Source organism: Heterocephalus glaber, unplaced genomic scaffold (assembly GCF_053883595.1).
Source record: "Heterocephalus glaber isolate CG9 unplaced genomic scaffold, H.glaber_assembly_v1.0 deba00001479, whole genome shotgun sequence".
Lineage (NCBI taxonomy): Eukaryota > Metazoa > Chordata > Mammalia > Rodentia > Bathyergidae > Heterocephalus > Heterocephalus glaber.
This window is the reverse complement of record NW_028258316.1, coordinates 21,337,742-21,360,657: the sequence shown is the minus strand read 5'-3', so window position 1 is coordinate 21,360,657 and position 22,916 is coordinate 21,337,742. Positions and strand designations below refer to the sequence as shown.

Below are 22,916 nucleotides of genomic sequence, written 5' to 3'. Positions count from 1 at the left end.
CCCCAGTCCTGGGGCCTCTGTGTCTGGACTCCACGTGGTTGGCTTTTGTCCTTGGTAGGCTTCGATATCACCCTTGACTTCAGTAAAGCAGGTCCACAGAAGAGCCTTCCTATTCTCCCTCGCTGCTTTCTTCCATCCATTCCCCTCCTCCCTCTTTTCTCATTCCTTCACTGATGGGCAGTGCATGGTTAAAGTCACAGTCTTTGGAACTAGACCACTAGGATCCGCATGCTGACTCGGACAATTTACTTGCTGAGTGTCCTTGAACAAAACTCAGTTTTCCCAAATGTCAAGTGGCAGTAGTGGTGGTGCTAATAGTAGCTATCTTATGGATTGCTACAAGGGTTAAAAGAGTTAATATTGGTAGAGTGCTTGAAATAGAACCTAGCACATAGTAATCCCTGTATAAGTGCCTGCTAAGCAAACTAGAAAGCCATAAATTCCAAAAATAGTGATTGAGCATTGACTGTGTGCTAGGGTCTGGGGACATCAAGGAAAAGCACTTAGCTTTGTCTAGGTTGTGCTGGTAGGATCCTAAAGAGGTCTTGGGAAAGTTAGTAATGTCCACATTCCACCCTGAAGGAGGAATAGGCTTGTGCCAGGCAGAAGGGAGCAGGAGAGCTGTTCTGGGTGCTTCATGCAGAGGGAGCAGCAAGTGCAAAGGCCCAGGGTCCAGAGAGGGCATGATAGCTTTGAAGAGCTGTCCAGGATGACTGGGGCACAGCATGGATGCTTTATCCATCCATTTCTTCTTCCTTTCATCCAGCACATAAATAGTTACCAAGTTTCTGCTGTGGCCCCCATTGCCTGCATCCTTCTGTATGGTCCACAAGGCCTGCCTGGCTCTTCAGCCTACCTGGCTCTTGCTGTTCAAGGTACCCTTCACCCTCTCCTCCCTCCAGCTACTTGCACCCTGTGAATGCACCATGCTGGGCCATGCCTCTGCACCTTTGATCTCACTGGTGTCTGGAACAACATTGTTTCATTAAACTCCTTTTGGAAAATACCTCTCTGTTCCTCTGCTTTTGCTAGAAGTGTTCCTGTCTTAATCATCCTTAATTAAGACTCAGGAAGGAAGGCTCGTTTTGCTTATTATTTTCCCCTCCAGGAGTCGCCCCTCCCCGACCTACCTTCCCTGGCTGAGTTTGTTGCTTCCTCCTCATCACAGCCTGGATACACTGTGCTTTACCCTGGGTCTGGTCTGTGCACCCCAGTGTGGGGTGCAGCTGGGGTAAGGGGCAGGTCTGCCTCACTGTCATTGGTACCCAGGGAGACCAGGAGTCATTAGGCTGGGATCCTGCTCTCGAGAACCATGCCCTCCAGGGGACAGATCCACACAGGAGCAGTAACTAGGATACAGGGGAGAGTGAGCCAGCAGGCGCCCGGGGTCCCTTGGTCCTGGCCTAGAGGGGCCCAAGGTGAAGTTCCCAAGGACCAGAACAGAGGTTCTCTTTGCCTGCCAGCATCCGACTCCAGCTGTGCAAACATTTTTTGCAGAATGCATCTTGGCCTCCACCACTCCATTTGTCCTGCACAGTTTGCTTTGGCTTTACCCCAGTCTCAGGCCCTTCATCTCTTCCAGCCTGTCCCGCTCCTTCCTTTGGCTTGCCATGCCTCATGCTCCAGGCTGCTGGGGGCTGTGTTCAAGCCAAACCCTAGGGCTCAATCAAAACCAAATGCAAAAGGAAACAGAAAGAGGCTCTGATTTCTGTGGTCCTCAGGCAAATGGGCCATTCTTTCGTGCATGACCAGACCCACACTCACCCCACACCTGTCCCTTGCCTTTATTTATCCTTTAGCAAGCATTTGTGGAGCACTAACTTATTTTGTCAGACATTCTACTGAGCACTTTAGATACATTTAAAGGGTACAACTATCATTCGAAGTGCAATTATTATCAGTAACCCAAGGAAAAATGGCAAAGCAACTTGCTCTGGCTCATATGGTTAGTAAGTGGTCCTGCTGGGACTCACGCCAAGGTCTGCCTGCCTCTGGAACCCAAGCTGCGACTACGGTGCTATACTGTCACCACACTCCCAGATCACCATGCAGGCCATGTTCTCCAGCTTGACCCCCCACCCCGCCCCCTGTTCCCAGAAGGCAGCCTTGTACATAGAATAGCCTGGACTGGCAGTCAAGAGACATGAGCTCTAAATACAACTCTCATTCTCATTGCTGAGATTTGGGGCAAATTTCTTACTTCTTTGGGTCCACCTTGCAGTCTCATTTTCCCCCTTCAATAAGGTGGTGGACTCCATACATTTAAAGCTCCTTTCCAGTTGTAAGATTCAGAAAATGGAATGCACGCTATAATGCCATGTTGAGGAGCTGCCAGAGCATGGGCAATGGAGGCGATGGACTAGACCATAGAGGGCTTAATATTATCTGATACTTGTTATACAGACTAGGGCCCAGGAGTAAGGGCCATCACCCCTCTACTCACAAGTGTGTCTTGTATTTCTTTTAAGATCTTCTAATTAGTACAAGTCTGTGTATGTTACCATCCAACATTTTAATTTTCTTTCAGTCATTGAAGCCAAAGGCCTGATGAGCAAAGAGCCCGGAGTCTGTGATCCCTATGTGAAGGTATATGATGGGGCTGGAGATAGGGTTGGTATTTGAGGGGCCATATTTCTGGTAGAGTCCCAAAGTCCCAGCATACCTTTGGGTTGGGGGCCACTTGAGGTCATGGCTATTACCTCCTTCAATGGGTCAGTCGGAATTTATTAGGCCCTATGCTAGGTCCCTAGGGCTGCATTTTAAGAGTCACCGTCATTCTTCCTGAAGCCCTCTGATGCTCAAGGTCCTGGGGAAGGACTTGATTAGGAACAGGGCTGGGCTCCTGAGGCAGGAGAACAGCATTTCAGGGAGAGCACCAGCTTAGCCCTTGCTGGGGGCTAAATTTCTAGGGAAGGGAGTGCTCAGAGCTGCTGGAAACTTAGAAGAGAAGAGGCCTCTGGCTTTGAGGGAAGCTTCCCTGCTTGGAGAAAGAGCAGAGACAGTTGTACCCTATCTCTGGTTGAGCTCATAACTGCCTTCTTGGTAGCAGCCACCATGAGGCCTGTCCTAGTATCTGATTCCAATGCCTCTGTCCCGGGGCTCTTTGTTCTTTTCCAACATCTTTTCCATCTGATCTAACGCTGTCTTTTGCAGAGGCTGGTCTGAAGGACACTAGGAAGCCTTCAGCCCAGAGATGTGCAGAGGTAGCTGCTGGGTTTAGGTGGTTCTGTGGCTATGAGATCAGCTAATGTTTCTTTTTTCTTCAAGATTTCTTTGATCCCTGAAAGTAATCGAATACATTCTCAGAAGACGCAGACCATACCAGACTGCAGAGACCCAGCTTTCCATGAGCACTTCTTCTTGTAAGAGTCTGGAGCCATGGACCCTTGAGAGAAGAGGGAGGGAGTGTTTATCTGGAAGCAGCTCTGTTTGCCAGATCTAGAACTAGATCTAAGCAGAAAAACAGTGACTTCTAAAGGATGTCTTTGTTTTCTCATTCCCTTGTGTCCTTGCATCCCTGGCCCTGGGCCCAGTGGTGAGGTCCACAATGATATGGTATCGCTTGGCTGGTTCTCATACTACAATCCCCAGCCTGAAGAGTAGGCAGTTTCCCACTGTGCCTGGGGCCAAGCTCTCACCTTTAGCAGGAGCTTCTCAAGCAGAGGGATGTTGTGCCTCCCTCCCCTCCTTTAGATTTAAACTTGCGGACTTCTTTCAGCCTCTTCATTTATAAAATGGGCCTAACAATAGTACCCACCTTGGAGAGCTGTGAGGACTATGGGAAAGACATGGGCTTGTAGTCTCTTCTTGAAAATTAATAATATAGATGAGCAGTGAAAATAGGAGACGCCCATGGCTCTGCTACTCAGACAGATATACTTTGCTGCAGTTCTGGATAGATCCTCTCCTTTGTGTGAGTGTGTATGTCTGCATTGTTTCATAAAGGTATGTTGTGACCTCCTTTTTGTCCTTAATATGATTTGAACTCTGTAACACATGTTAAGTGTGTATCCTATTTGTACTACAGTTTATTTATCCACCTATTTAAGTTATTTCCAAAGTTTTGGAGTCACAACTGATGCCAGGGATCTGGCCCAGAGCTCAGCCCTCTGAACACTCTGGTTGTCTGTTTTGCTTCACAGCCCTGTGCCAGAGGAGGATGGTCAGAAGCGTCTTCTGCTTACCGTGTGGAACAGAGCCAGTAAGACCAGGTGAGGAGAACTGCTGAGCTGGGGCAAGCCCCTGCTTGGGGCTATCGACGGCAGCCAGGGGGCCAGCGTGTAGCACGGGCTCAGTTAGTGCCTGCTGGATAAATGAAGGGTAGTGACAATGGTGAATTGCACAGGCTGCCACAACCCTGAGTCACCATCACTCCAGGTGAAGCCAAGAACCCTGCTGTCAAGGAGCATTTGCTGAATGCTTGGTATAAGCAAGACACTGTGTTGGCCACCGGGGGTGCCAAGCAACCTACATGTGGGTTTGGTTTCCAGTGCTCCCACTGCAGGTAGGGGTACCAGGTGCTGAGTGGAGATAAATTACAGGAACAATATGCACACACTCAATTCCATAGGACGAGAAGTACCTTGTAAGTAAAATAAGCCTATTTTGCTTTTTGTCACCACTGTATCTAGTGCCTAGCACAGAGTTGTTTAAGAAATAGAAATATTGGTTGTATGACTAAAGGATGAAATGAGTAATAAGGACAGTAAGTGTGAGAAGAGGGAAAGTTCACTGTGGGTGAGATGACGAAGGAGGGCTTCATGAGACAAGGGGGATTTTGACTTTGGGCAAAGATTAGGAATAAAACAGAAGGTTGGGAAGGGTATCCATGTAGGGTACAGCATGAGCAAAGGCAAGGAGGCAGGAACGCAGAAATTTTGTGTAGGAGGAAACAAGCAGGCTGATTTTGCAGAGCACAGGAGGGCAGATGTGGCTGTCAATAATGGCAGGTCGTGTGGAGCAGGGAGGAGTGCCAGGCAGGGGAGTGTGAGAGCTAGGAGGGGAATCCAGCAAGGTGGTTCTTAGAGGCCTTACCCTCAACACTTTATGTCCCTATGGATGCACAGCAAAAAGACAGAAGAGAGGCCCAGTAGAGAGGGCAGGGCAAGGGCAGGGTGAGCAGTTACCTACAGACTTGCTGGTGTTAGTGGAGGGTCAGGGCCAAGTAGACATTGGTTACAGATGAGACAAAGAGTTGGCATAAAATGAATGGGATGGTGCAGGGATTCTCTTTGGTCAGTGAGTTTCCTCCTAAGGGCCAGTGGTTCTCAATCCTGGGTATGCATCAGAATCAGCTGGAATGCTTGTGAGGAACTCAGGTTTCTAAGCGCCGTATCGATTTGACTAAATCCAACTATTTATGGGCAGGGCCTAGGAATCTGCATTTATACAAGTTTGAAAGGTGAACTTCACGCAGCCAGTTTGGTGTTTGAGAAGCTGTCTGGCCATTGAGGAGATAATGAAGGGTATTGGGTGAAGGATTGGGAGATCACATCCTAGATCTGTGATTTTGGTTGGTCTTTGGTAGATTGGGGAGAAAGAGATAACTTAGAGATCAAGAAGAGGATAACAGAACCAGGGTGTATTTGGGAGAGTAAATTAGTAGTGCTTAGCAGTGATTTGCTCATGAGAGCAGTGGGAGAGGTAGACGATAATCCTTGGGAAGCTGGTAGTGTCCCCAAAGAAGACAGAATGTACCAGGCAGAAATGTGAGTTAGCTTTGGATGCGGTGAGATGTGGGTGTTTGGAGAGCAGAGGTGAGAGCTGAAGGTGGGAGTATTTATCACCTTGGGCTTGGGGAGAGAGGTCTGTGTGGTGGTGGAGGTATGGAGCCATGACCATGAAGGCAGTGGGTAGCATTTGGAGAAGGTGAGACCACCCAGAAAGAGCAACGGAGAATCAAAGATCAGGGGTCAGAAGCCTGTCTTTGAAGAGTGGGGAAGATGCAGGGAAAGCCCTGAAGGAGGCACTGGAGGAGTGTTAGAGAGGCAGACAGACACCCAGTAAGCTCCTTTGGTAGAGATGAGGATGAGCCATGCCCTCCATGGGGCTCTGCCCTTTGTCAAGAGTGGAGCTCAAGGGCAGAGCTGCAGGAGAAGGAGCCAGTAACTCAGGTCACGTTTTTTGGAAGAGAAAGTGAGGCCAGGGAAAGTGAGTCAGCCCCAGAGAGGCAGCGTGACCAAGGCAGTGTCTCCACTTGTTGCCTATTTTGGGAAAGTGAGATTCCTTATTAAATAAAACACAGCCAAACTTGTGGTCACAGTCCCAGCCCCAAGCTCAAGGGGGACAGGGCAGGCTCAGACAGGCCTGGCTGCAAGGCAGATCGCCATGAGAGGCTGCAGGCACTGTGGTGGCAGGCTCAGCCTCTGCCTTCTCCATAGACTCTCTCCTCTATCGATCCATTCTGAATAAGAAGACCTCTGAGCTACAGGACACAGAGAGATGGCAGGAAATTTCAGCTCTGTCGAATGCTCCCAAATCAAATTGTGCTTCTCTGAAGGCAGACATCCAACTTAGCAACACGAAAGACAATTGCGGAAGGCAGAAACAAGCATTTACCAAACTCTTCTTTGTGCCATGACTTTTCATATATTTTCTCACTGAATTTTATTAACATCCCTGAGGAGAATTATTATTGTCCCATTGCAGAGAAGAGGAAACTGAGGTCTGTGGAACCCCAGGACCTGGTTCGAGGATTTATAACAGTTCATACTGATGAGGCACTTGCTATGTGGACTTCAGGCCTAAGTGCCTACCATGCGTCATCTGATTTAATCCTCACAACACCATACAAGTTGGGCATTATTATTGTTGCGTTTTTAAAAAATAGGAAACAGATACAGAAAGGTCAGGTAAGGTGCTCAAGGTAACACAGCTGGGATGCAGTGAAAACAAGCTGCAAATCCAGGCAGTCTGGCACCATGCCTGTGTGCTGACAATTACATCACAGTGCAACTTGACTGCTGCCTCATGTGGATGATTAGTGACTGCAAAGCCACACTCTCTGTGTTAGTAGCTTGCTCCTCAGGCCTTGGGCTGCTTCTCTGAGCATTTGTGGTACAGTTTTACATCAGTTGACCAGTCAAAGGTGTGGTGATCCCATTCTGAAACCAGTAGGAGATAAGAGGGAAGCATTTGGTGTGGGACTCCTCCTCACAGTCCTCCCAGGGATGGCTGTAAACACATATTAGAGAAACAAGATGATCTATGAAGGTGTGCTGGCGATGGACCAGATGATCTCAGTGCATCCTGCTGATCAATCACAGTGCTTGCTGAGGAGAACCAAGCCTCAGAGCTGGAGACTGTGGGTTGGCTCTGCCTGGCTGTGAGACCATGGGCCAGACCCCTGCTCTGTGGGCCTCAGTTTCCTTGCCTGTAAGATGCAGTGGTCTCTAAGGTTTGTTTCAATTTTGAGATCCTGTGAGTTTTAAAAAATCACAGATATTTTCAAATGTACGCAAAGGCAGAAGCCATTGTACACTCAGCCCAGTGTCTCTTCCCAATATCCAGCTGATCTTATTTCATCTGTGCCTCACTCCCTTTTCCTTCCTCCAGCGGATTATTGTCAAGTAAATCCCAGACATCATCTCATTTCATCAGTGTGTATCTCTAAAGGATGTCTTTAAAAAAGACATAACCACAACATTATCATACTTACTAATTACACCATAAGGAACTAAACTATTTGAACATTCTGTTTAACGATATGGTGAAAACCAAGTGGAAGTTGCTAGTATCAGCTGCAGTATTTTCAGAACTTGTGGCCAGAGAACACTTTTGAAGAGAATTATAATGGTATGTACCAAGTTAAAATATGCATATCTATACACATAGTTAAAGAACACAAACTCTTATGATTATTAAGCGTCCTTGCTGTGCTCTATAGGTGTGTAACCTCTCCTTTAACCCATTTTATAAACAAGAGTTCAAGTGGCAATACAGTGGTCTGAAGCTTGTGACCAGTGATGGGTACTGAGCATAAGAACAAAAGTGAATGGCAAAATATGTGCTCAATTTAAGCCATCAAATTAAAAATAAATTGAGTTTAAATTCTGTAACCCAATAATAAAAAATAGTTTAAGATACCAGAGAGAGAGAGAGAGAGAGAAAAAAAATTAAAATAACATATTTCTGTTGTTTCTTTTTAAAGACAGGATCTTGCTGTGTAGCTCAGGTGACCAAACACATGATCCTCCTGCCTCAGTATCCTAAGACCAGAGGTCTGGAAAGTCTCTATAAGTCCATTATTATTTGGATTCTCCAGAAAAGGTGACAACTCACTACCTGACAGACCTAAGCAAAACAAAACCAGCTTCTCACAGGCACCCAAGCCAAGTGAGGAGGGGGAATGCAGGGTGTGATGGATTGATCCTCCAAGTTGGTCCCCTGCCTGCCCATCACGCTCTGAGCCACAGCCAAGGGTCGAGGCCTCTGTGCCCAGCTATCTCCCACCAAGTGCTCACACTCCACTCTCCCTCAGCCGTGGCTCTGCCTACTCCCCCTCATCCTTGCCCTTTCCCATCACACTAAGCCATAGTAATAATCTACTCAAGGAGGAAAATGCAGTCACCTCAATAAAGCAGCCTTTCCTTGTCCATCTCCTCAGCCCACTGGCAAAAACAAACACTCCTCCCTCTTGGGAAGTGGCCAAGAAAGCGCTAGCCGGAGTCACAGTGATCATCACAAGTGGCGGACACTCATCTGAGCTGCCCCTTAAGTTGTTGTCATGACTTTGCCAACATCCTCCTAGCGATTTTTGTTTTTTCAACACCACACTCCAGAAAACCCTAACTGGGGCCTAGGTGCCCACACTCCCTTGCAGTGCACTTTCCTTTCATGCTGGCTATGGCTGAAACTTCCTAAATCTCCAGGCTAGTGCATTAGCTGTAATAAATGCTGCCTCTCCTGGCTCTTCAATAAGTGGAGTTTTCATTCCCTGGTGTTTAGAGAATGCTAAATGGTTAATAGCCTCCCTTGAGCTTTGCTTCCTGCTAAGGGGCCTCCAATGATTTCATGATTGTTCAGGCAGAGTAAATCGTCACAATTAATGTCCACAAGCAGGAACCTCTCCCTGAGTGTTCTTCAATTAGCTACTTCTGAAGGTTGATTTTGAAAAACCTTTGGAGGAAGAAAGACTTCTTTTATAAGCAGCCTGAGCATATGGCAATAATCCAGTCAGCCTCTAAACTTGGGACCTAGTGCTCACCCTGGAGAGGCCTGAAATTTCCCTAGGTGCAGAGTGTCTGGAACCAAGCCTTAGTTACTTCTGACTGCCAAGGCCCAAGCTCGTGAAGCCTTGACAAATGGGTGAATCCATCATGTCCATGATTGGCAGGCACTGGGCAAGAACTGCAGTGTTAAGGAAACAAGACAAACAGGCAGGAATTTAAATAGCAGCTCAAGACAGCAATACAGGGCATGTCACAGACAGGGTGAGATTGACAGATGAACAGGGCAGGCAACACATTCTGAAGGCACGGGAGGCAAGAGGTAGTTTGGGGCTGAGAGGCTGGCAAAAGGCCCAGTGAGTTGAGCCAGAGAGAAGGAAAGGAAGGGCATTTCAGGCTAAGGGAATAACGAGGATAAAGGCTTAGAGGTAACTTAGTGGAACACACAGAGAGAATGGTATTGTTTACTTTCTAGTATAGGGCAAAGGACCCTCTGTAAGATGAAAATGCATTATTTAACACTTAGGATACTGAGGCAGGAGGATCATGTGTTCGGTCACCTGTTCTACACAGCAAGATCCTGTCTTAAAAAAGCAACAACAAAAATGTTATTTTTTAGGGAAAGTATTTTAATTTTCTCTCTCTCTCTCTCTCCTCGGGGATCTTAAACTGTTTTTTATTATAGAGTTACAGAATTTAAACTCAATTTATTTTCAATTTGATGGCTTAAATTGAGCACATATTTTGCCATTCACTTTTGTTCTTATGCTCCGTACCCATCACTGGTCACAAGCTTCAGACCACTGTATTGCCACTTGAACTCTTGTTTATAAAATGGGTTAAAGGAGAGGTTACACACCTATAGAGCACAGCAAGGACGCTTAATAATCATAAAAGTTTGTGTTCTTTAACTATGTGTATAGATATGCATATTTTAACTTGGTACTTACCATTATAATTCTCTTCAAAAGTGTTCTCTGGCCACAAGTTCTGAAAATGCTGTAGCTGATACTAGTAACTTCCACTACTTGGTTTTCATCATATCATTAAACAGAATGTTCAAATAGTTTAGTTCCTTATGGTGTAATTAGTAAGTATGATAATGTTGTGGTTATGGCTCTGGTTCTGGTGGTCCAGGTTTCTGGGAGGCCTGACTGAGGGCTTTGCTTCCTGTGCGGGCAGCCTAGGCTACCTTTGGCTATGATATTGTGCCTCACAGGACAGGCCAAATCTTTGGTCTATGCAGGCCCTTCAGATACTGAATTCACCTGCCAGGGTTAGGCTCCAGTCTAAATATCCATGGTGTTTTTTGATGAACAATTATTAAATCGGTCTAAAAAGGAGTCTGAATTGGGATATGCACTAAGAGGGAAGAGAACAGGAGAGAAAAAACCAAACATGAGAGGAAATCCCCTAAAGACTCTACTGTTAGGATACAGCAGGATATGCTATAATTGAAGTACTTAAAGATACATTAATACCGCTTTTTTCTTTTTTATTAGTATATGTTTGCAATAAATAATAATTAAATTTGTTTTGGGGCTGCTAATTTTCTGATTACAAAAGTAGTGCTTGTTCTCTATGAAAATTCAAAACAGTGAAAATCAAAGAAGAAAATAAAAACCCCTAATAATTCCACTAAGCACATATAGCCATTGTTTTTTTTGTGTGTGTGAGTCTCTTTCACATTAAACTACAACTTTGAGGGCTGGGGATTTAGCTCAGTGGTTCTGCTGCCTGCCTTACAAGGTCAAAGTCCCAAGTTCAATCCCTGGTACCAAAACAAAACAAAAAAACAAAAAAACCCCCACAACTTTGTAAACTTCCTGTTCTCCAACAAATGTAAGGGATTTTTTTTTTGCATTTCATTAATATTAATTTATGCCACATTATTAAGAGACTATCAAGTATTAATCAGTTCCTGATTGTTGAATGTTGAGGCTCCATGGTGAACGTCCTTCAGGAACTTTGAATTCCTCTGAGCCAAGAAACCCAGGTTGAACTTAGCCCCTCACCATAGCCTGATGCTCCCCTGAGGGCTGGCTCTGCCTCATACCTGCTTGCCCTGCTGGCAGCGAGGTCAGATGGGTCTTGGAGAATTTTGTGTGTTGGGTACCTTTGGCTCTTGGTCTGTGGCCATCTGGGAATTGCCCACACCCCACGTGGTCCTAAGACAAAGCTCTTGAGCTGAAAACCAGTAACTCTCCTCTAGATTGAGCATCCAGCCCTGGCTGAGTTGGGGGCCCAGAGCCCCTGTGGGGACCAGCTCTCCCCCATCTTCCCAGCATCGGGACACTTCAGATCTGTGAAGTTGTCTGAGCTCCTGGGGTTGGTAGAGCGAGGGCCATACCAAAGCCTAGGACTCTCACTCTCCCTGGGACCTGACTTCTCTCTAGTCCTGTGGCCTTGCTGAGGAACCAGGCTGAGACTTGTGTTTCCCTCTGTAAACTGGAGAGAACTCCCTATCTGCTCACCAGGAAGATCAGAGGAACTGGTGCACATGGAAGAGTCACAGTGCATGGGACAACTGGGATGTTTGCTGGTCAAGCTCCTGCACAGCCCCAAGGGGAACACTGACTCTCTGCTTTTCTCCCAGGCAGCGTGCACTCATCGGCTGCATGAGCTTTGGGGTGAGGTCCCTTCTGACTCCCAGCAAGGTAGGCCCCGGGGGAGCTTCTGGAGTGTTGTCCCACCTAGCCCACACTAGTACAGGTGGCCTTGGTCCAGGAATTCTTGGGTGAGCATCTGTCTGTGACATGATGCCCCATTGAGGCAGTGGCCTAAATAACAGCACTGTGTCTGTCTTCTGTGGCCTGCTGCAGAGGTCCTCTTGGTGTGACTGCTCTTATCTTGTAGGATAAGATGCTCCCACAGAGACTGCAGGAGCCACAGGAAGCCTGCTTTTTGGCCTCTCCATCCCATTTTTACTCCATCCCTTCTGTTTTGTCAGCATTTATTGGGCTTCTATTGTATGCCAGGTTCCATGCTAGCCATGTCAGAGAGCCTGTGTACAGTCTAATGGGATTGCAGGAGGGAGAGGAAGTTGATGATTGTCTTCCAAGGATGAGAGTCTGTGGAAGTCAGTGGAGGGGAGGAAAGTCTCGTCCGGAGCATCAGGAAAGGATTCCTGGAGGTGCAGATGTGGCAGTGTTGGGCAGGGGGGCTGGGGCGTGTCTGTCCTCTGAGGGATGGTGCCCAGCTGCTGCTTTTTGAAGGAAGTCGGTGACTGCTTGGCCAGAGCCCTCTACCTCCCTTTTCTGAATGTGTCATTCCTTCTCATGACAGGACATCAGTGGCTGGTACTATCTTCTTGGGGAGGACATGGGCTGGACCAAGCACCTGAAGGTGGCCAGGAGGCGGCTGCGGACCCTGAGAGGTGCCTATACCCCCTCTTCTGCTCTCCCCTAGACTCCCCTCTCCCAATCCCTTCTGCATGGTAGCATCAGCTCCTGTGTTCTGTGGCTGTGGGGTCCAAAGACGTCTCATGAGCACCTGCTAGAATGCAGGCTGAAGGCTGCTCGTGTCCTGGACACTGTCATTTATCAGGATGGACTTATTTGGGAGAGGGTTGTGGCCTGACCCTGCCTGGTCAGCTCTCCCCACCTCTTGCTCACAGAGGGTTCCAGAGTTTCCTGATTGGCCTTTTCCCAGGATCCATGACTCAAGGTGCCCCTTGGGGCTGCCTTATTGACCTTGGGGCATCCAGCTCTGTAAGCAGGGTATTTGGGCCCTGCCATGAGCCCTGAGCTCAGGACTTGGATTTTGCATTCCCTTCGGTTCTGTCCTTCCTACATGCAGCCCTGACTCCTGAAGCAATGCCTGGCCCAGGCCTTAGGCATCCATATTTCCTGGAGGCCAGGAGTGGGCTGGGCAGCCACCTGGACCTGCTGCCCAGCTTTGTCCTCTGGGTGGTCATGGAACAGGCCCTCCTATGCCACCAGCAGCTTTCTGACTTTTCTCTCTCACCTTCCAGACCCACTGCTGGGAATGCCAGGAGGTGGAGACACTGAGAACGGGGAAAGACTCCAGGTAGGTGGGGACAGCCTGGGCGGAACTGGCAGTCCCTGAGCATTGCTCCTTATCAGTCCTTCAGCCTGGGAGACCCCCAGAGAAGGCAGAACTTGCTGTTTGCAATTCAGCAACAGTGCATTCTGATAGGACTTTTGACCTCTAAAGTGGAGTCCTCTCCTTCTCAGGGCTGCCGGGCCCTCTGCTTCCCTGGGCTCCATGGCTGAATCACCTTCTCTGCTTAGGGCGGTTGAGGTCAGGGGAAGCTGTGATTCTGAACTTGAGCCCCATGGATTCTAGAAAATTTGGAGAGAAACTTCACATGGAATTTGGGAGAAGTCTCCAAAATTCATCAGGCCTCTTTGCCGAGCGCGGCGGGTGATCTTTGGTTTTCTCTAGCAACTTAGAGAAGAAAAAACAAACTCCCAGTGATCTTGTAGCTCTTGGTGCCCTATCTTACAGATGAGGGGGACACAGGTTCAGAGAGGTTAGGTTATTGTCTGTGGTCACACAGTCATCGAGAGGTGGAGGCCAGCTCTGAGCAAGGTGTGGCAATCCCCTGAGTGTACTGGGCCATGCTCCCTCCTGTGTGTGGCCTTGCTGGGAAGATACAATGTTGACGTGTTCCATAACATCTTACCTGTGGATGTATTGTATTCTATAAAGATTTTTCACCTCCCTGAGTCAGTTCATTCCCTCCCTCATTTATTCATGACACGTTTGTACCTGTGTGGGCCAGACCTGGTGCTGGGTACTGGGACAGAGCTGTGAATGAGGTCCAGCCGTTGTGGAGTGAGGTCTACAGCTATGATGAAGAACTAAATATCAAATTCGATTTCATTTTTAAAAATTTAATTGTTAAATATTTGTGATGTATAACAATTACATTTGTTTTGGGAAATTGGCATACATATATATAAAATATATATTTTGAACATTTCTGATTTGCTCTCCCATCTCGTTTTAAGTAACTGCATGGGTGTCTAATCGCTACTGTCCTGGACAGTGTAGTGTGAGAGTAACTTTCCAGGTCTGTTTTCCATGGTTTCATTCAGAGTTTAAAGCTTCCTCTGGGGTTGGGAGTGTGGCTCAGTGGCACAGCGCTTGGCTAGCATGCCCAAATCCCTGCCTTCTCTCCACAGCATTGCAGAATCAAAAAACAAAACCAAAAAGCTTCCTCTGGCTTTAGAGGGGAACTGCAAAAGACCTTCCTCCTTCTCTCTGTCCTTGCTGAGCACAGGCAGGACAGTGACCAGGCAGCTGCTGTGGTGACTCATGGGAATTACATGGACATCAGCAGTTCGGGTTTCTTGGTAGCTCTGGAAGGTCTTGCTTCATGCTGGATTCTGCACACAGCCAGGCACCCCTGGAAATGATGTTCTGAGGTGCAGTAGATTTTCCTGGGCTTGTGCACTCAGAGATATCCACAGGGCTCAGCAAAGAGGATGTGATTGCCAAAGGCTTGTGGAGAGCCACCAGTGGCCACCTGTTTAACTCTTGCCTGGTACAGGTGGGGAAACAGAGTCCCAGAAATCTGGGTCACTTGCCCACAGTTCACATGTCAACCAAGCAGGGCACATCCTCTGTCATAAGGATGTGTGGGTGGGTGGGCTTCTCCAGGGATTCCCAGGTGGGCAGCAGCTGGGCTTGTGCTGTGCTGCTGTCCAAGACTCCGAGGCAAGAAACAGGGCCTGAGTTCTGCCCTGCTGTGTGACCTTAACCTCTCTGGGCTCAGTCTTTTCACTGATAGGATGAGGAGCCTGGGTCATCTGATGATTTGGAAGCCCCTTGCACACCTGACTTTATGGCCCACGTATTATCAGACCCTCCATGCGGCCTGCCCCTTACATAGTAGAGGAAGCTGACTTTTGAAGTAGCTCCTCGGTGGCAGGTGTTCCTCAGCCTCCACAAGTTTTGTGCTCCCCGTCTTGAGATGGGATGTCCACAGCCATAACTCCACCAAGTCGTTCTTATTAGTCACTAGGTTAGGTCAGTTCCTTGGATTTGCTACTGGGGACCCTGGGACTTGCACAAGGGAGGCAGTTGTCGGCAGAGCAGGGCGTGTTTTCTGCCTGGGTTCTCCTCAGCAGGGCAGCAGGGGTGTTTGTGAGAACACTGGAATCACAAAGTGGCCCATGGCGGAGAATGCAGCCAGAACAAAGGCGCCCTCTCCCTGCCAAGCCCGAGGAATACTAACTAGTTGACAGGAATTTTAATATAAAACTCTCCCTCTTCCTTGTCATTCTGAGGTTTCAGGAAGCCTTTGGGCTTATCTGCAGAGGCACACAGCGCAGACAGGGCTTGGGGAGGTGAGAGGTGATTTCCTGCCATTCTTTTGTGGGGCGGGCTTCCCAGGGCGGTCATGCCAGGCTGACGGGCGCAGTGCAGCCCCGAGGCTGGGGGAAGAGGTGGGTTTTCATGGGGTGGCAGCTGAGGCAGGACCCGCAGCCATGAACCGCTTCAATGGGCTTTGTAAAGTGTGTTCGGAGCGCCGCTACCGCCAGGTGGGTGCTTGGCTCTTCGGAGGAGGGGACCTGAGGGGGGTGGGGGATTGGGGTAGGGGCCCATTTGAGCAGGACCTGTCTTCCCACAAGGCCTTCCTCACCTCCTCCTGCCCCCTGCAAGCACATTTTGGTTTGGGGGAGGGAGTAGAGGCAGGAACTGGACCCAAGGCCTAGCCTGTTACTTGCCACCCCACATTAGGGCCCAACGAGGCCTGGCTCTGTGTCATCCTAATGGCTGGGGTGGTGTCCTTGGAGAGACTGTGTAGCAGATTTTCTCTTCTTCTTCTTTTTTTTTTTTTGGGTACTGGGGATGGAACTCAGGTCCTTGTGCTTGCGAGACAGGATGCAGAACCACTGAGCTAAATCCCCGGCCCATTTCTCTTCTTTTTATTGGAGGAGTGGGTGTGAATTAAAAAAAAGACATCTCAAGTCTAAGATTGCAAATGGCTTGGTGGCTGAGCAGCTGGGTGTTTCTGGGCGGGGGGACTTTTGTGTTTTTGCTAACTTTTCCAATTTCTCATGGGACAGCAAGGCGGTTTGGCCCTTTGTATGCAGTAGTGTGTACTTGCGTGTGAGATGGGATGTTTCTGTGTACATGTACGGCACAACTTTCCTCCCTCTAGCCTGGGTGCCTTGAGATGGCTCTGGGCTCTTGCTGTACAAGAGTAAAGGTCCCGTTAGCCCCAGGCCTCTCCTGGAATTGCACTGAGGCACTGTTTTTTCTTATCAAAAGGGATAGGGTCAGGAGAGTGTAGTAGGTAAGAGATGTCAAGATTTGGGGGAGTTTCCAAGCTGGAAAGGAGCACAGAAATTGTTTTGATTTTTAAAATATAGAGAAGTCCCTCGGCTTGTTTTAATGACCAGACTGGAATCTAGATCCTGACTCCCCTGACAGGTAGTACAGAGGTCCCCGGGAGATTCCCAGAGGGGTCCCATGCACTACACCTGCTGCTAGGGGACCAAATGTCCTCTCTCCAGCCCTCCTAGCTTTCAGGTCCTGTCCTGCAAGCCCTGCTCTGTGCTCCCCTGGGTGGCAGATTGGTGGAGCAGGAGAGCACTGGATGGCGTGTTATGAAGTCCCTGGTCTCTTCGGGCCTACGGGCGAGAAGACCGGGGCATGCTGGTGGTCAGAGGCCAGCCAGGCATGAGTGTGGGGTGGACCTAGGGTTCTAGGACTCAGAGCTTAAAATGACTCCTGCATTAGAAACCAGCAACAAGCTTTCTGTCAGACCTGGTCCCAAATCCAGTTCTAGCTCCTGTTCCTGTGGCACTTGAGCAAGTAAGTCACTTTGCCTCTCTGAGCCTCAACCTCCTTGTCCCTAAAGCAGGAACAGTGAGATCCAGGGCTGATGCTGTGAGTGTAAGTGGTCCAGTGCATGGCGGGTGCCACTCTCAGTGTCTACCTCGTTCTTCTGGTGACAGTTGGGGACTGAAGTCCAAGCAGACAGAGCCTCCCAGACCAGGAAGGAGAGCAGACATGAGCTGCCAGCATGGCTGAGACTGGGGAGTCAGGCAAGGGCAAGAACCACCCCCAGGAAGGGCAGCCTCTCAGGAGCCAGGGTGGAAGACAGGCCCCCACCCCAAGGCCCTAAGTCAGAGAATAGGGCTGCTGGAGGGACACTTACTTGCGGCCTCAGCTGGCATCCTTCTCGGTTAAATGGGTGTGGTAAAACTGCCTTCTCCTTAGCGCTGCAGGGATGGACAGGCCTGTTGGACAGCAGCCTCTCAACACTGCAAAGAGCATCATTCTGCTTCCTTCACACAGCCCTGCCCCAGCCCACCAAGCTGGGAAATGTGCTTGCTTTCTGACGCCCTCTCCTGCTCCTTCTACCTTCCCCTGGGTCACTCTGTTCCCTGGTCTGGCTTTTCTTAAACCTGCACTCTGGAAAGCGGAGAGGCTCCTGCCCCTGCCTGCATCAGGGAACCTGGAGTGTGGGAGCTCTGGGATGACACCCAAAATTTGGTTAGTTCAGAATCTAGAGGGCTGGCTCCTGTTAGCCAGCCAGGAGGGGCCACAGTGCATGGTGGATTAGGACTGTGGAAATGCTAGAAGGGCTTTTAGATCCAGCTTCCGCATGGGCAGAAGGGTGGGTTGCAAGTCTCCTGAAAAGTCGCTCTGTTCCACAGAGGGGATGGGGCTCCTGATGTCTTCTCTCCACCTCAGGCGAGCTAGGCAATTAGTGGTTGTTCCTTTCCTCTAGCTTTCCACACTCACTCCTGGGTTTGTTTTTCTTTCTTTCTTTCCATTTTTTTCTCTTCCTGTCTTAGCTGCATGTTTTCCCAGAATTCTTATGGGAACAGAGTATTTTCCTGCCCCCTCCCCCTTCCCCTTGTCTGTCAGGTTTCCTGTTTTACAAACTTGCTTTGAATCCAGGCCCAAGGCTGGTGGGAAGCAGAGCCTCAAGGGCCCCAGCAGTTTCCAAGGGCCTTGGTGGCCCTGGGCCCCTGCCTCCTCTCTTTCCTCATGCCCGGCTATGAGACAGCCGGCAGATGACGGCAGGTGCCCAGCCCCAAGAGACAGCCATTGAGGGAAGGAGAGGCATTCTCCCAGCAAGGCTGACACCCTTGGCTTTTCCCAAACTTGCTGAGCTGGTGGTTTCCTCAGCCTGCCTGGGACACCTTCCTTGTGGCCCATGCTAAGCCCCACCACTAGGCAGTCTCTTGGGACCCCAAGAAATCCCTTTTCTGACTTTGCTCCTTTAGCAGCCTGAGTGAGCAGGTGGCCATGCTGAGTCCCAAATCCTTCTGCCAGCGACACTGTAGTTGCCAGGCCACCCTTACTGACTTAGCCCTTCCCTAGTGTCTTCCACCATGAAGGTGGTGGCTGACATCAAAACAAAGAGCTGTGTAGCGTAGTCCTACTGTTTTGTTCTATTGCTTATCATACCGGGCTTTGCTTTGGAGAGATTCGTGTACTCTCGTGACCCTCAGGAAACCAAGGCCTCATGTTTCTGTACCTCAGCAGAGCCTGCCATACAGTAGGAGCTCAGTAATTGTGTCCTGGTTTGCAAAGAACATTCAGAAGGCAGGAACATTTCCTAGGCCCTATGCAAGTCAGAGTTTTGGTCCTGCCATGCCCACAGCCCTCAGAAAGCACAGTGGTCAGTGGCTAGTTCAGGCCCACCCAAGAGGCCTATCTGGGCCCTTGCTTGTCCTCTCACCTGGGACAACTGCTGTGACTGCTTTGGGATCCCCAGCACTCTTCCCCTGACCCTTGGCCTATGACCAAGTGAGTGTGTCTGGTTTTCCTTCTTCTGTGGGTAAGGAAGGCCTCAGGTTGGCTTTGTCTTTGCATCCTCAGGACAAAGGCCCAACACCCTTGTGGTAAAGGAAGAAAGGATTGAGGCCTGCAGTGGGTCATGGTGACATGGAGGTAGAGGTGTCATGGGCTCTGGGTAGAGGGCTGGGACTGTTGGGGCTCAGCAGAACAGGTGCATCATCTGAGGTTTACCTCCTGAGCTCTCAGTCTCCCTACTTGGCCCATAACTGGGTGTTAGGGTGCCTGGGTTGACAGGGACAGCGAAAGACTGACCAGCTGCTTCTTGGCTCTGATTCCCTTGGAGAGGAGTGTGGCTTTGGGTGGGGCCTGTGGGCTTCCTGGCCTTGCAGCTTCTGGGAGTGACTGGGCAGGACTGTGTTCTAGATCACCATCCCAAGAGGTGAGGACGGCTTTGGCTTCACCATCTGTTGCGACTCTCCGGTCCGAGTCCAAGCTGTGGATTCTGGTAAGTTCGCCACTTGAAGGATGCCAAGCCCTGCCTGCCTGCCAACCACCTGGGCTTTGCAGACAGGATGGAACTGGATGGAGAGCCCCACACTGGAGGGCTCTTGTCTTTTCAAATGAAAAGAAGAATGTTTTTAAATGGCCAGAGATGAAATTGGGGTTTATGAAAATATACCCACAATTTTTTTTTGGTACCAGGGATTGAACTCAGGACCTTGCACTTGTGTTCAAGGCAGGCTTGGTGCTGCTGAGCTAACTCCCCAGCCCTACCCACAATTTTTTTTTTGTTTTTATAAAAGTAAAAATAGGTTTTCATATTTTGATTGCCAATCATTTTGAACAGGGACAAATGAAACCTGATTTTCTGTAATGACTGTGGGGAAAAATGAGTCATTTATGAATTCTTTTGGGATTAGCATTTCATCATATCATAACCCCGCTTAACATTTAAAAGTAGTCACCTCTTCTGTACTTTTCACAAGTGGTCTTTTTCTTGTCTTTGAGTGTGTATCTTATGGGCACAAGCCAGGGCTCAGTGATCAGGCCATCCCCAGTGCCTGCACAAGGGTGGCATGGGATTGACACCCAATGAATGGGGTAAGAGGGGTGAGTGAGGAGGGGCAGCCTGGCAACATGCAAGGTTCTCAGTGGGACAGGAGGCCCTGGGGAGGGAAGGGGCCTGGGGAAGAGAAGTGGCCTGGAACTGGGGTCAGAAAGGCTGGGAAGAGTTGAAGAGCAAGGGTGTCTGACTTCCTGGCTCTCGAGAGCCACCAGGTTAGGTTCCTCATTTCACAGGCGAAGAAACAGAAAAAGCACGGGCCTTGTCTGAGGTCACTATGGAAGAAAATGACCCTAGGTCCATTGAGGGGATCTTGGGCTTCAGGAGCCCCTGCATGGCTTCTCTCTGTTCCTGCAGGAGGTCCAGCAGAGCGAGCAGGGCTGCAGCAGCTGGACACGGTGCTGCAACTGAATGAGAGGCCGGTGGAGCACTGGAAATGTGTGGAGCTGGCCCACGAGATCCGGTGACAGGGGCAGGGGGTGGCTCAGGCTGATGACATATCTTTCCCACCTCGGCCCTGGGCACAGTGCCTTGCCCTGCCCTGTGCTTGTCAGCCTCTCCTTTGCCCATCTGTGAGCGATCCACTTTGCTCCTCAGGGAATCGGGTTCTTGGCATGAAAAGGAAGGCTCAGTCTCCAAGCAGTTTTGGATCTGAGAGCAAAAAGCAGGGAAGGAGCTCTCCATGGACCCTGTGCTTCCTGATGTGGCACCAGGGGGTCACTTTCCACATTAGCTAATTATTGCTGTTACCTGAGACAAAGCCCTTTCTTTAAGGATCCATAGATATCGCATCTGTTTCAATTGCACAACTAAAAAATTATTTAAAATGTTTGGACCCTTTGAACCACCCCCTGAAGTAAGATCTGAATGGGTCCATTTATGTTTGGTTCTGAGATGGTTAGATGAGGAATGCATTGAGGTGATTTGCTTGCTCCTTCTTGCTTGTATCTTACCCACGACAGGCATCATGAGTTGAGTATAGTGCTCTTTCCGGTTGAACCTGACTTTGGCCTTGAGGCCCTTCTCAGCCACTACTAAGTGAGCTTAGGTTAGAGTTGACCCATGACACCCTTTTGCTGTCTCTGCTTTAAGTGGCTTCTTATATCCCTTCCTGCCCTGATACTAGGAGCCTGTCCCTTGTGTGTGCTTCTTCCTCTCCTCCTCTTCCTCCCTGCCCTGCAGGGCCCCCATCCTGGCTGACTTCGGTCTCCCCTAGACTCATCTTCTTTGTGTGATTCCCCAACCTTCCAGGAGCTGCCCTGGAGAGATCATCCTGCTCGTGTGGCGCATGGTCCCCCAAGTCAAGCCGGGGCCAGATGGCGGGGTCCTGCGGCGGGCCTCCTGCAAGTCAACACATGACCTCCTGTCACCCCCCAACAAGAGGGAGAAGAATTGTACCCACGGGGTCCAGGCACGGCCTGAGCAGCGCCACAGCTGCCACTTAGTGTGTGACAGCTCGGATGGGCTGCTGCTCGGTGGCTGGGAGCGCTACACCGAGGTGGGCAAGCGTGGGGGCCAGCACACCCTGCCCGCACTGTCCCGTGCCACTGCCCCCACCGACCCCAACTACATCATCCTGGCCCCGCTGAACCCTGGGAGCCAGGTATGGGCAGCTGGTATGGGCAAAGGGAAGGGTGTTGGGTCCCTGTGGGAGCCAGGAACTCTCAAAGACTCAAAACAGTGCTGTGAGGAGCCTGCAAGGGGCTGGGGGTGTTGGACAAGGAGATGGCGTTTGTACTAACTCCGGCCTCTGCAGGAGTGTCGTGGTAGAGAGTACAGATGGGCCTGTATAGCCTCAGGTCACAGACCCAGGAGCAGGGCATGTGCAGGCTGGAAGATGTCAGCTCACATGAAGGAAGAGCTTTCTACCAGCCTTGCTTGTCCACAGTGCAATGGGCTACCTTGGTAGGTGGTAAGTGCCCTGTTGTAGGAGGTATGAAATCAGTGCCTAATTATATATACGGTGAGATGATGGAGTATATTCCCCAAACATTAGTCCCATGAGGTACTCTGGGAAAAAAAGTGTTTTGAGGTCACATGAGTTTGGGAAGTATCCTGTGCTCTCTTCCATCTGGGGAAATTCCCAGTGCACATTAGGCTATTCTAGGTTCTGAGAGCATCCTGCAGTAAAGGTGGTTTAACCTTGTTTAACCTAGCTTTTCCCAAACTTCCTCAATAACAGCATCCTTTGTAGTGTGGTTGTTGGGGTCCCACCACTCCAGCGATCCATGGAATACATTTTGGAACAGCCTGTTGGGGTCTTGCCAAGAGGCTTAGACTTCGTGGCACAAAAAGCCTTTTTTGACTCCGTGTCCTGAGCTTCTGTGTTCTCACCAACCCCCCTCCCTCGGCTGGTTAGCAGCACTGCTGTTTTTTTCTTGTGCCTTAGGATGTTTCGTGTCTTGTCTCCCAGGGCTGGTGCCTATCAGACTGCTGGGCCATCTTGCCCCATTCCTGAGGTTGAGCTGGTTCTCCTATTTTTCCCTTGCAGCTGCTGCGGCCTGTGTACCAGGAGGATACCATCCCTGAAGGTGAGCTATCCCCAGTGCTGTGCCTACACAGCCTGGAGATGGTGGAGGTCAGGTGAGGCCTGGCCCAGCCTCTTCCTCTAAATTTAGAGGCCTTTCTGATGGAATCACAGTCACCCAGCATGCTGACACAGACCTTCTTTCCTCCTGGTACCTCTCTTCCCTCACTCAAACAGTGTCTTTGAAGCTGGAACTGAGAAGGTAGAGTGGGATCTGCCAGAGCCCTCTGAGAGACAGCATGCTCAGGACTCAGGCATTCAGTTGAGTGTCACCCAGTTTTACTGAGCAGCCATCTAAGTCAGGTGCTGTTGGCAGCATGGTTGGGCCAGCACAGCGAAGTTGTGCATGTGGAGCTAGAGGTCTTGGTTTGGAGGTCTTGCTGTGGGACTTTGAGCAACTTATGTGCCCTTACTGAGGCTCAGTTTC

At 49.6% G+C, this 22,916-nt stretch overlaps 1 protein-coding gene across 6 annotated transcripts in view; it reads left to right on the top strand.

The window, feature by feature from the left end:
* Rgs3 (regulator of G protein signaling 3) overlaps positions 1–22,916 on the top strand; it is a 122,264-nt gene that overhangs the window by 19,178 nt on the left and 80,170 nt on the right. For 4 of the 6 annotated variants that reach the window (XM_004849518.4, XM_021262204.2, XM_004849521.3 and 1 more), the window contains exons 3-12: positions 2,528–2,586; positions 3,268–3,362; positions 4,143–4,211; positions 11,764–11,824; positions 12,453–12,543; positions 13,141–13,196; positions 19,323–19,404; positions 20,320–20,425; positions 21,214–21,565; positions 22,454–22,493. In XM_004849518.4, coding sequence (XP_004849575.2) covers positions 2,528–2,586; positions 3,268–3,362; positions 4,143–4,211; positions 11,764–11,824; positions 12,453–12,543; positions 13,141–13,196; positions 19,323–19,404; positions 20,320–20,425; positions 21,214–21,565; positions 22,454–22,493 — 1,011 coding nt within the window. Of the gene's footprint in view, positions 1–2,527; positions 2,587–3,267; positions 3,363–4,142; positions 4,212–11,763; positions 11,825–12,452; positions 12,544–13,140; positions 13,197–15,509; positions 15,680–19,322; positions 19,405–20,319; positions 20,426–21,213; positions 21,566–22,453; positions 22,494–22,916 lie in introns of those variants that run through there. The other 2 variants (XM_004849519.4, XM_004849529.3) reach the window with 1 other exon arrangement.